Source organism: Pipra filicauda, unplaced genomic scaffold (genome assembly GCF_003945595.2).
Source record: "Pipra filicauda isolate LSUMZ 115617 unplaced genomic scaffold, ASM394559v2 scaffold10_size6260569_pilon, whole genome shotgun sequence".
NCBI lineage: Eukaryota > Metazoa > Chordata > Aves > Passeriformes > Pipridae > Pipra > Pipra filicauda.
The window spans coordinates 1,952,007-1,964,466 of NW_024103541.1; the positions used below are offsets into that span (position 1 = coordinate 1,952,007).

Here is a 12,460-nt window from a genome sequence, read left to right on the forward strand (position 1 = left end):
AAACATCTTAATATCTTCTTGCAATCTTCCTTTTGTCTGCCACATACCTCCTTTTCCTTTCCTTATTTTCCTCTGACCCTTTTCTTTCATCTTGCTGCTGCAATCTTTACACTCCACATTTTATCTGATACTTCTTACTACATGGAAATGCTTTCCAAAGTCCTTTTTTATTCCTTCTGGGTTATGTGAGGGACAGAAAGTCCTTGATTCTCAGCTAGCCTTAATATTCCCTTTAAACTAAAAAACAAAACAACAACAACAACAACAAACCCCACACAAGACCAAACAAACATACAACACAAACAACAAAAAAGCCTTGCCATGTTTGGCATGGCTCGGCCTTCAGAAAAGTTTTGTTTCTTGGTTTTTGAGTGCATCAAGATGAGAGGGTGATCAAGAGTCCAAACCTGTCCCACCTTTTAAGTGCAGAAGCCCTCAGTCAGGTGCCATGAGGGAATTCAGGGGCAGAAATTAGGTTCCTCAGCAGGAAGAAAAGCCTGTCCCTGCCTGCAGCAGAGACATGCCTCCCATCTGCTCTTGCTGTGATTTCAGGTGACTGCAGACTTCCTTTTGGAAGGTCCCTGACATCACCAGCTTGAAGGCAGATGGCACTTGCAGGCAGCCACAGCACCTTTGCCATAGTAAAGGAGAGCCAGATTCTTACAATCGGGATGAAAGGATTTACCATGGGGAAGCAAGGACAGGAATACAAGTTCATCCTCCCTAGGATTCCTCAGATGTAAAGGGACTGAGCTGTAAAATGGGCTCATGCTTCAGAAGACTGAAGTTTGCTGGGGCTATCACACACACACTCTGCACCGCACTGACTGGATCTGGGCATAAAGTAACTGAAGCTGTCTTATAATTTTCAAATTTGCTTTAACTGACAATCCTGAAAAGTTGCTAATTCATAAAACCAAGTATTTTTAAGCTGAGAAGGAACCTCTGTAACAATCCTCATGTGTCCTCCTCCACCAGTTACTGTGGCAACACGTCCATGACTTCTGGCTGAGCTACCATGTCTTAGAAAGTCATCCATCTTCCACTGAAGCACTGGTAGCCTTAGGGGCCCTGTCAAGTGATGGAGAATTCATCACATCCTTCCAGAGTCACAGTGGTTAATTACATTTCTTGTTTAAAAAATATAGGTTGTCTCCATTCTAGTTTGACTTTGTCCAGCTTCAGCTTTCAATCCTTCCCAGCTCTGGTGGAGACATGTCTCTGTGTCCCCTTGTGAGAATCATGTTCTCAGAGTACATGTCTCAGTGACAAGTGTAACAGTGATTTAAATTATTCATTACTGTAAAAAATCAGAACATTCTTATCGGTTAAACCATTAAATTTTTGCCACGTATCCTGTGGTCTCAATAACACGGCAAGGAGTTCCACAGACTAAAACACTCCTAAATATGGAGAAATACAATTTATCTGCACTGTGGGTCCACCTGGAAAAATTAGCCCTACACAAATCAACCCAATGGAGTGACAGAATGTAAAAGGGACTGCAGTAAATTGAAGGGCAACAGCAGTACCTGGAAATTAGGGATGGGGTTTAACGTTGGCAGCCAGGCTGATCTTGGGTTTTCTTGGTAACGGAAAGGGCCATTAAATGCCTGAGTAATGGCACTCAGATTGAAGGCACACACTGCTGAGGCAGCTATGCTGTTTCTGGAAAAGGGGAGAAAAAAAAAATCAATTTAATCATTAGAACATTGACATTTTCATCATAACAGACATCAAACTCCACTCAAATAAAATACATGTAAATTGCTAGGTAGATGTACAGTGATGCCAATCTCTCAGAGAGTAAAAATAAATAAATAAATAAGCTGTAAAATGCAGATGACTTGCGTGACAATTTTGAGAATGAATTTTAAGTTTGGTTTTAAAATGTCAGTGATTTAAGGGCCATGGGAGCAGTTTTGACAAGAAAGGTGAATACAGTTTAATTTGCATGGATTATTTGTGTTTGGTTTTATTTTTATTTTTTTAACAACCCATCTATCTTTATTGATTACAAACAACCTGATTTTTAATCTCTTGGTGTTTCTCAAGGTGAAATGCTGTTTCCACAGGTTCCTGAAATCTTCAGCTATAAAATATATCACATAATATTATACATACATATATGCAGAGGAAGGGAAAGGGTGACAGTGAAAACCAGGTTGGTTGTGACAGAAGCTCAGCACACATAAAGGTCTTGCTAACTCATGAAAGCTTCTGTTTCCAATGACCACAGTTCACTTCTTTGTGTTCCCAGCTGGGAAGAGCATCTGTCTAAGGCAGACTGTTCACCACGCACACACCAGCCAGGGGAGGCACAGCTAGGGAAATGCTGATGTAGGAAGGACTCTTTGGAAGGAAATTTGTTTTAGGGATGCTCTGCTGCCCAGTCAGACTGGCACACAGATCTGTTGGCCTTTGCTGTTCCATTTCAGTCCTGGAGGACCAATTTCTGCAAGGTCATCAGCCAGCTCAGTGCCTTTGCCTCAAGAGGCACTTCCTAGATGGTGACAGCACCTCAGTGAAATCAGTCCAAAGAAGGACATTTGATAAATGGTAACCTGAAATTCAAACCTGCTGCCAGTTCATCCCTTCCCCCCTGCCTTTTTTTTTTTTTAAGGAAAACTACAAGGTTAAGAGAAAAGATATCAGAATAAAACTAAAAATAGGGCTAGCATAAGAGACTGACTCGTCACGGTGCCTCTTAAATAACCCAAGTCCTGCTGTATGTATCTTTCTGCTAATTAAAGCAATTTGAATTCTCTGAAAAGAACACATTTATTTTTACTAAGCCAATAATTACACTCTCTTGCACACAAAAAAGCCTTTCTCCTCAATCCCAGGCTGGAAAGCCGAGAAACAGATTCTTTTACAGCATTCTTTTACTGCTTTCTTCCAAGCAGTACAACATCAGGAAGAACTTCCTGCTTTGCCTTCCCATTCTCTGCTCTGCCCCTGCCCCTTCCATCCCCAGAGTGATGGAGCAGCTCACTTTGGACACGTCAAAGCAACTCCAGGCAAACCTTTCTCCACTTTTGTCTGAACACTGCTGACGCAGAGCTCGCAGATGGCAGCTCTTAAGACAAAGCTAATGATGGATGGCAAGTAAATGCCTTGAGGCGAACACAGAAAAAAAAATGAGAAAGAAAGTAAAACAGGAAAAGAAAGAATAAAATTCCACTAATCTAACAAAAATACATAGGAAAAAACCCCAGATATTTTTAGGGCCTTCCTAAGGACTCCATAGTTTAGTCCTTTCCCTTTGGCTGGAAAGGACAAAGGAAAGAGGTTTTCCATTAAATCTGTGGCCCATTTTCCTTTTCATCTGTGGCCTGGCGTATTTCCCATCCCTCCTTATGAAAAGTTTGATCCCAGTCTGAGGCCAGTGACACCAAGTGGTGCAGCTAGCCTCTGTGTTTTCCTGGTGTGAAGTGAACCTCCTTTATTCCCATATCCTACCTCCTATGATTAACTAGCTGGTTTAGAGAATGGGTTAAGTTCAAGCAGGTTTTAACGTTGTCTCTATTACCTCCCAGAAAAATTTTAATAAAAACATCTTAAATATTTCATCAGCAGCTTCCCCCAAAAGCTCTCTTTCCCACTGATTCAGCTGGGTATAACATAACATGAAGCAATAAATCTATGCGTGGGTGTTACCAAAACCACTAATTCCCCTTTGTTAGAAGATGACCTTAAATTCATTAAACATGAACCTTCCAAAATAAAAAATACCTGTAAACAAAAAATAACATAGTTTTGTGATGCATTGGTATTTATTGTAAAGAAACTCAGACTGTTGCATACATTAACCCTCTTTGGTATGCAGAGCTCATGCAGCATGATCTAAGTCCCCGTGGAATTTAAAAGAATAATTACCATTATTTCTCTAGTTGGATGACAAATTGGAATATTTTCTGTTTGAACTCTCAAAAGAACACCACGTTGTAGACCCGAAATGCTATTTGATCTAACTTTAGCTATTATCAATAACTAATTTCTTCAATTACAGAAATGTTACATCTTATATTGTGTCCAGAAGATACAAGATACAGGAGAGGATGTACATCCCTCATGTATGAAGAGTGACTTAAATGTACTCACAGGAGACAGATAACACTCATCACGTGTCATGTTAAACCTGGGTGACAGACACAGAAGAAATGAACTGTTTCAACCAGAGCTAGTCTATGTCTCCCCCCTTATAGTCCAAAAACATCACCATTTTGATAAATAAAATACAGTTATTAGTAATTTTCTCATTTCCAACTTTTGTTCTTGGCTGGATGAATGAACAAATGGAAAGATAAAACATTATCACTATGGGACAGAATACCTCTCAAATTGCAAAAAAAAAAAAAAAAAAAAAAAAAAGAAAGGTCCGCTCAAGTGCCCAAAGCAGTAGGCAGGCTTCCTTTTAATATTCAGGATGTTTGGCTAACGTCCTCTAAATGTTTTTAGAGAATGACTCGTGTGCCTTTCAGTTGGAGAACAGATCTTCCCCAGTGTCCACAGTGAAGGTGCAGTGCTCAGTCATGTTCATTTTTTCCAGTTGCTTCTTCACTGGCTCACTTTTGACTGATGTTGGCAATGTTTTTTTTTGTTGTTGTTGGAGCAGAAACAAAACATGAAGATGGATAAGGGTGGCCAAACACCTCCCTATTTCCTGGAATTTACAGAGTGGGAATAACATTTGGGATCTGTAGACTCACAGTGAAACTCCCAACAGTGTTTTAGCTCAAGAAGTTGGGGCTGATGCTTTGTGACTTCAAGGGCTGAAGTTCAAGCCCAGTCACCCCAGCAGGTGACACATTAAAACAGGAAGGCTTGTGTTTCAGCAGGGTTTCACTTCTTTGGTTTACTGTGGGCTTCTTGGGAACAGGTCCTTATTCACATTGCACAGTACACCACTGCACACAAAACCCCCAAAGAAGTTGGCTACCCACCATGAGGAAGGTACTTGGAGCATTTGCTGTGAGGAGTAACCACTCAGATTTTCATTCTCTAGTTTACACATCAGGCTAACACCCCCCTGGAGAACATGTATTATTGAAACTCAATACCAGGCAGACTGGTTATAGCTCGAAACTTATCATCCTAGCCTTGGGCGTCAGAGAAAAAGTTATTTGAGTTTTCCCGACTTAAAAATATACATTATGAGTTTTTTAATATATTTTTTAATTAACTCCTCTCCTCTTTCTGCTTTCACAGCTACACTAAATCATTCCAATTACAAGTTTTTTCAATATCAAGCCAAGAAGAGGTGATTATGAAGTATCAGAAATCATGCCTTCCTCTCAGAGTTTCAACGCTGCTTTTGATTTGTGGACCTGAAACAGTCTGTAGCAGAGGCTAAGCACCCCTTGGAAATGTCAAATGCCTTGTGGCCTGCATGACCTTGTTATTACAGTGTTGTTCAACAGCAATATACGTTGATTTCAGTCTAGGCCGTTGTGATCCCATCTGCCTCATTCTTCTCCTTCCAGTCCTTCACTCCCAAGCGTATGGACCAGTCATGGTCCAATATTTGCACAGTTGTGTCAGGTTGTCCAGGCACTTAACCTGGTTGGAAATCACTTATACTTTTCTGTTGGGTCATTTTCAGATCACCCCCCTGAACTACACAAGTTGCATTGTCACTACAAAAAGTCAGTAGTCTTTTCACTGTCCAGGTTTATATCAAATTAAGTTACGCTAGAACTGCACAGTCACCTTTTATGGACTCCAGGAATCTATAAACCATGGATTAAAAACATAGTCCTGAAGGCTATGTTGCTGTGACGGATATCACAGATCTATCCCTTCCTGTTAACCAAAGGATCTTTCTAAAATTATTGCTCAGACTGTCTAAGAAATCAATATATTGTCAGCCTCAGACTGCTGGGTATAGAAGAAGAGCAGTAAAACCAGTACAACTTACACATTAGTAGTGAAGACACCATAGATCAGATCTTGCTCAGGAAGGTAGAAGGTGCTTTGCAATTCATTGTAATAGAAAGGGATTTCTCCAGCACGGGAGCAGTTCAGTCTGGCCTTCATGAAGGTTGTCCATGTGTCCTCCAGCAAAAATCTCCCTCCAATATCATTTTTGCAAACCCTTGCCACACGAGAATACACTGTTTTCCCACAGTCATGTTCCACTGCATTCTCACGGAAGAAGAAGTAGGTGAACAAACCAATGTCATAGGCAGCAATAAAGTTAGGCTCTGAAAAACAAACATTTGAAGAGATTTATACAGGTTAGAAATCAATCAATGCTCACTGACTTGCTCACTGCATTGCGCTGCCAGCTCCCTTTATGCAGGCTGTCAAGGCTGGGACCACAAGGAGTTGGAGTTAGCAGAGGACATAAAATAAGTAGATAGGAATAATGACATATTGGTATATAACTTTAGTACCTTTTTTCAGACCTTGGAAAGACCCCATAGCTTCCCCACTTTACTGGCAAAGCTACTACTGATTTCAGAGAAAGTAGAGTTCAACACTTTGCATATGCATGACTATTCTCTGTACCTATACTCATTTTGCAACATAAAGTCTTCCCATTGGGCTCCTTCACCTATTCGCTTCTGAAGTGCACCTTATGATGTGTTAAATATGCTGCGTGCATCCGCCCAATTCCCCAGGCTGCTGCACTGAAACATTCAACCTACTCTCCCAGTACAGTCACATCTGGTTTTTATCATGAAACCTTTCCAGTTTCTAGGCACAAAAGATTATCTTATGTCCATAAAACAAACCCATGACACAGACTGGCAGCAGTGAAACAAGCTCTCCTTAATGCATTTTTTCCTAGAATTATTGTTATTATTTTCACAAGAATTGAAAATAACCTGGAATTGGTCTAGTAGGGAATATTTTAATTGGGTATTTAACAAGGCTTTAAAGTGTATAGTCTTTTATCCTAACAGTTTCTTTGGCAAAGGGAAAAGGTTGGCCAATGAATAATATTTGACCAAACAGAGAAAAAAACCCATGTTGGTTTTATAGGGTGCTTTTACAGTGTTCTTTTCTGAGTAATGCTCAAAGGAAGAAGAAAAAAGGGAAGAACAGAATTCCTTTAATGCTGCAGCCCAGGAGTGAAAGAACAGAGTTGTGGTTGAGGGAGAGGTAGGCTGCTGCTGCTGCACAGCAGGTTTGGGAGGCAGATGATGGTACAGAAGGAAGGGCACTGCAAAACATCTCTCATCAAACTTTCTCCTTCAAATAAATCATGAACCTTAAAGGGACTGTTGTGATCACCAATCTGACCTTCTGTCTAACATGAACGAGAGAATTTCACCCTGTAATTCCACCATTGGATCCTGTAACTAACAGGTGAATTAGACCACATCTTTTGAAGGAGATCTGATCTTACTGGACAATGTCACATGGCTTTACATCCATCACTTTCCTCAGTGACTTGTTCAACTGACTAAAGACTGACCCAGCTGCAACCTGTACTTCTTTTCCCATTTGACATTATCTGGTTTCAGCTTCCAATCACAGGTGCTTGTCATGACTTGTCTGCTAGATTAAAGAACTTTATCCTGTCCAAAATCTTCTCTTGATGTAAGTACTTCCATATCATGAACAAAACACCTTTTATCTCCTTTTCAGAAAGATAAATAAATTGAGCTCCTTAAGTCTCTCACTGTGAGGCAGGCTTTCCAAGCATCAAATCACTGCAAGGCTCTTCTCTGAATCACCTTCAAGTTTTCTGTTTCTTGTTGAAAAGTGGCCAGAACAGGATGAAATTACTCCAATGTCACCAATGCTGCACCAGGTTATAAATCCAAGAGTCACATTAGTTTTTCCAGTCACATACCAGAACCTCAGTTACTGTTTGTCTTTCTTAAACTCCCCTCTTACCATGTGGATTCCTTCTGAATCTTGCATTCATGTGCAGGCAAGAGGAACCTATTTCTAATGAGTGTATATGAGCTATGATGCTTCTTGGTCCTAATTCACAGTCTTGCCTGATGACATCCTTTTCCTAAATTTCCGGATCTCCATACTGGCTTCAGTATGCCTGCAGAAGTCTTAGTTCAGCCTCTTTAAGCTCCAGACAGTGCACAGTCCCACTGCTCTTATCTTTAATTGAAAGGTCCTGAAATCTAATAGAAAGATTCTGACTATATTGTCAATTTACCTGGGTAAAAGGAGAGAGGGGGAATATTGGGATCTCCATCACTACACTCTGCTCAGACAAGAAGTGCTTTGCCCCAGTCAGAACTGCGTGGACTCAGTGCAGGGATTACTGGTTGAAATTCTATAGCTTGCTTCATGCAGGGTATTATCACACTGGGGTAAGAGCTGCTTTTAATAACTATAAATCCACATCGGCATGAATTCACATGGAACATAATGTGCTGTGAAATTTCTCATTTTTGGACTGATCTTGCACTGAAACCAACCATGTTCAGCTGAGTCAGGGGAAGTAGAGAGTGCTTATCATTCTGCAGAACTGGGTCAACAATATGATACTTTAAGTTGGTTTTGATCTTCAGATCTTCGAGTGGTTTTCTTGTTAAAATGATATATTTGGTCATCTCACAAGACAGAGACCCATATATATGTTAAGTAACCTGTAAGACCCACTTTCTGTATTCTAAATCAACTTCTCTGAAATACTTTCGGGCTCTTTTTAAATGTCTTCCAAGCTGCATTGATTATTGCACTGGAAGCCCTTCCCCATCATACCTCTGGATCTCAATATGAAAAGAGAGGGAAAGATTTACAAGCCTGTCAAGCTGACTTTAATACATCTTTTGCTCAGATGTGACCCACATGACTTTACCATTGAGCCATTTGGAGTTGTATTGTGCTGTCCTAAGTGGGGGAACATTTCCAAGGCTGCGGTAAATAGCAGGATCCCGTCCAGAAAAATCAATCACAGTTGCAGCATACAGTTCTCCTCGTGATGTAATCACAGCTGTCGAGTTATGCCGAGGGTCATATGGGCACCGAGCCACTCCATTAATTCTGTCAATGATTTTGCTGAGATTTCCTACCTGTATTTAAAAGAAAAGAGAACTTAAAGAGCATCTGGCTTTCTTACTGACACAGAGAATTTAGTTTGCCCATGAGTATCTACAAGCAGAACTCTGATTTTAAAAAAACAGGTAACTGTGAGAATGTAATGTAAGTAATGACTATAAATTGATCTTTACATCTGTCATTTGCCAATATAAGAAGTTGTGTCTGAGCCTCACTGATTCTATTGCTTTGTACGAAGGGTAAATCCACTGCCAATAAAGCCCCAGCGTGCTCGGTGTAATCAGGTGCTCCTGGTGCTAGCACAGGTTTCTAATCTTCCATAGACACCCCCTGAATACATACTGCCATTAAAAACCAAAAAAATAAACATTGCCCTGGGCCTGCTCCTGCCTCTGTTGCAGCCAAAGGGAGTTTTGTCATTTATTTTAAAGTAACTTCTAAGTATTCAGCTCAGACAGGTAAGCTTGTCTATATTCCCCATTTTCAGCACCATACTCAAGGTTTACATGAGCAACACTTTGTCCAGGTCCAACTTACCCATAAAACAAGCTTTTAGTTCCCCACCTGCAGATATACTCATTGCCCCAAAGCAGCCCAAAGCGACCCAAAGAAGAAAACCAAAATAATTTGAGGTCAGCTACATTTAGAACATATTCTCTGTAGCAATGATGCCCTGCCAAATGACTGGACTTCCCCAGTGCATGCATCCAACCCTTTCCATCACTGTAAAAGAGGCAAACCAGACCTGTCGACTGGAACACACTGGTGAAAAGGCGTTGGTGCCACAGGTAAAAACCTTCTTGCCATAAACAATCAGCACTCGGACATAGTTCTGGCACTCTTCCTATTGGGACACAAGACAGAGACAAAGGATTTTTGAAAATTTTATTACATTATAAAAATACCTGTGTGGCAGCTGGAATACACCTTCCTCAGCTCTAACTTGGGCTGAGGTTTGTTGCATCAAGCAGTGCACAGCTGTAGGGAGCTAGTGGTCTAAGTGAGCAAGCCCGATTTGCTGGTTATCTCTCTAACCATAGCCCTGCACAGTCCCTGGATAGGATGTTATCCATCAGGTTGACTCTGAGTCTCATAACTACACAAATGTCTTTCTGTGCTCTGCTTAGATTGGAAGAGAAATTCTCCCTCTTTCCATGATAGTTCTGACCTATTTTTCCAGCAATGCTGCAGCTTTGAAAACATTACCCAGACACAGACTCCAGTGAAGGACAGTGGGTCTGTCTGCACTATAATTCAAACCAATGTCAGCAGGAAAACAGCAGGAACTTCTCTTTAATAGACCAGGCTGGTCAGAATCTCAATCTCATGCTTGAACAGGCTGTGATTTCCTGCCTCCCAGAGGATTGTGTGCTCAGGATTTTCCATGGTGGGAGTTTCTCTGTAAGGCCAGGCCAGTGAGAAATAGCAAATTCTCTCTTCTCAGTTGCATGACCACTTGCTGGTACAAATAGGTAGCTCCCTCCACATGCCAGTCCCCAAAGGTGCAGGGCTCCTGCTGTCCCATGCTGGGGTAGGGGTGGCAGCACAAGGCTGCAGTTGTCATTTTTTCAGAAAATCACCTTCATGTTGTCAGAAAGAGCCATGGTCTCTTTTCCTCCTCACAGCCTCACAGCCTCACATCCAGAGACCTGTGGACTGCAGATCAGGCTAACTGAGCATCTCCTGGAGTTAAGCAGCAGAGGAGAAAGAGGCCACATAAGGTGGGAACTTTCTAACAGTACACACAGGAAAAGGGAGGTGTGAGACTAGCGTGCAACTCCCACAGGCAGAGCAAGAGGGTCGAGAGCCACCTACCCCAAGGTTCATCCAAACAGCCTTGACAACAGATGAGCAGTGAGCCTGGCACAGCCTGCCTGCCCTGGCCTCTGGGGCCACCTCAGAGGAAAGGATATGAGGAATAGCTAATGATGGCACCCACTGGGCTCCAAGTGAAGAAAGTCTATTATGTTGTAGAATAAACAGAAAAGGAAACTTGCTAAAAAATAACAAACTCAGCTGGGTTATCCTGGCTGCTTTGCTTTCCTCCGTCCAATAGATCATCATTTGCCACTAAGTTGAGCCTACAGCTGCAGACACCACTTCTCCTTCTGTAAGGAGCATTCACTTTGCAAGCTTCCCTGTCTCACAGCGCTCCACACTGTTGATCATTTCCCTGAAGACTTCATTTGCAAGTTTCAGCTGTGTAAAAACATCCCCTGGAAAGGAAGGGGCTTGCTTAGCTGTATTACATGCTATCTTCTTTCATTTGCTCTATGGAAATCTACTTGTTGAAGGATTCAGTGCAGACATCCACCAGTGTTAGCCACAGACAAGTGACTGCATGAGCATGACACATGGTGCTTGCTTTTGAATGGAGAAGATCACAGGGACTGCACTCCAGAGCCAGCCCAGGAGCGCTCACCCAGCCCAGGCAGAAGCTACAGGGTGCCACAGACTTGAGGCTCAGCAGGGTCATCGGGGGTTTACATAGCAAAGGCTTGTCACCCAAAAACGAGATCTTAGATTCATAATAGCTGGGTCGACTCGGCACTTCCAATTTCAGAAGCAGATCAGTCATGGTGACGGTGCATCAGTCCATCAAACAGGACCTTGAGAAGCACTGTCCCAAACGCTGTGTTAAGAATAGAGGTCTCATTGCTCCCTTTAACAAGACAAAAGGCTTGCCAGACTCTCTGCCCTCTACTGTCATTGCTTCATAGTGCTGGGAGCCCTCCCATTTACTCCCTGCCCTAGAGATGTCTGTATCTCATGACTGCTTTAAGTAATTCCTCTTTCTGTAGACCACAGTTATTCAATCCCACATAATGTTAAGACCACTATATATTTAAATGCTAAGTAATAGAAATTCTTGAGTGAATGCTATTACAAAAAGCATTACGTCCTCTCCCAACAGAGTTTTGTTTTCGGAATATGACTGATTTGGCATCTAACCCAGAATTCAGCTCTGTACTCAAATTTCACACAATAAGAGAATACCCATATGCTCCCCCTCCACCTGCACCCTTCCCTTCTTTGTGCAGGGTCTAAACACAGCTTCTGACCTAAACCAGCTAAAACCATTTATGTTGCTGGACACTCTCCTGCCTAGCTATACAATGTATTCCTAATTAAAGCCCTGTCCTGCAGAAATCTAAAATCCTAATTTGGAGAATTCTCTTATTTGCACAGAACTGTACTACAGATTAACAAACTTCAATTTCTATAAAAATCTTCCCAGCTTAGAAGATAGCATACAAGAAGAATGTCTCTGAAAGATCATATGCTGCAGTCTACTGGCAGTGATGTATCTATTGCACACTTTTACTCTAGGCTTGGTAGCCTGGCTTGGTGAGGATGCTGGAAGCTAGTATAATCTTGTGTTATTTAGTCTAATTATGCATGGCTTTATTTGCACCCATTCTGTCCAAAGCAGAAGTTATTTACTGAAATAGAGGAAGAAACCATACTGAGCAAATATATC

General features: G+C 41.6%; 1 protein-coding gene across 4 annotated transcripts in view; it reads right to left on the bottom strand.

Annotated features, from left to right (window-relative positions):
- Window positions 1-12,460, bottom strand: part of SEMA5B (semaphorin 5B) — a 270,787-nt gene that overhangs the window by 60,545 nt on the left and 197,782 nt on the right. For all 4 annotated transcript variants that reach the window (XM_039381823.1, XM_039381820.1, XM_027725635.2 and 1 more), the window contains exons 8-11: window positions 9,725-9,823; window positions 8,780-8,993; window positions 5,921-6,206; window positions 1,533-1,668 (exon numbers count right to left, since the gene is read on the bottom strand). In XM_039381823.1, coding sequence (XP_039237757.1) covers window positions 1,533-1,668; window positions 5,921-6,206; window positions 8,780-8,993; window positions 9,725-9,823 — 735 coding nt within the window. The remainder of the gene's footprint in view (window positions 1-1,532; window positions 1,669-5,920; window positions 6,207-8,779; window positions 8,994-9,724; window positions 9,824-12,460) is intronic.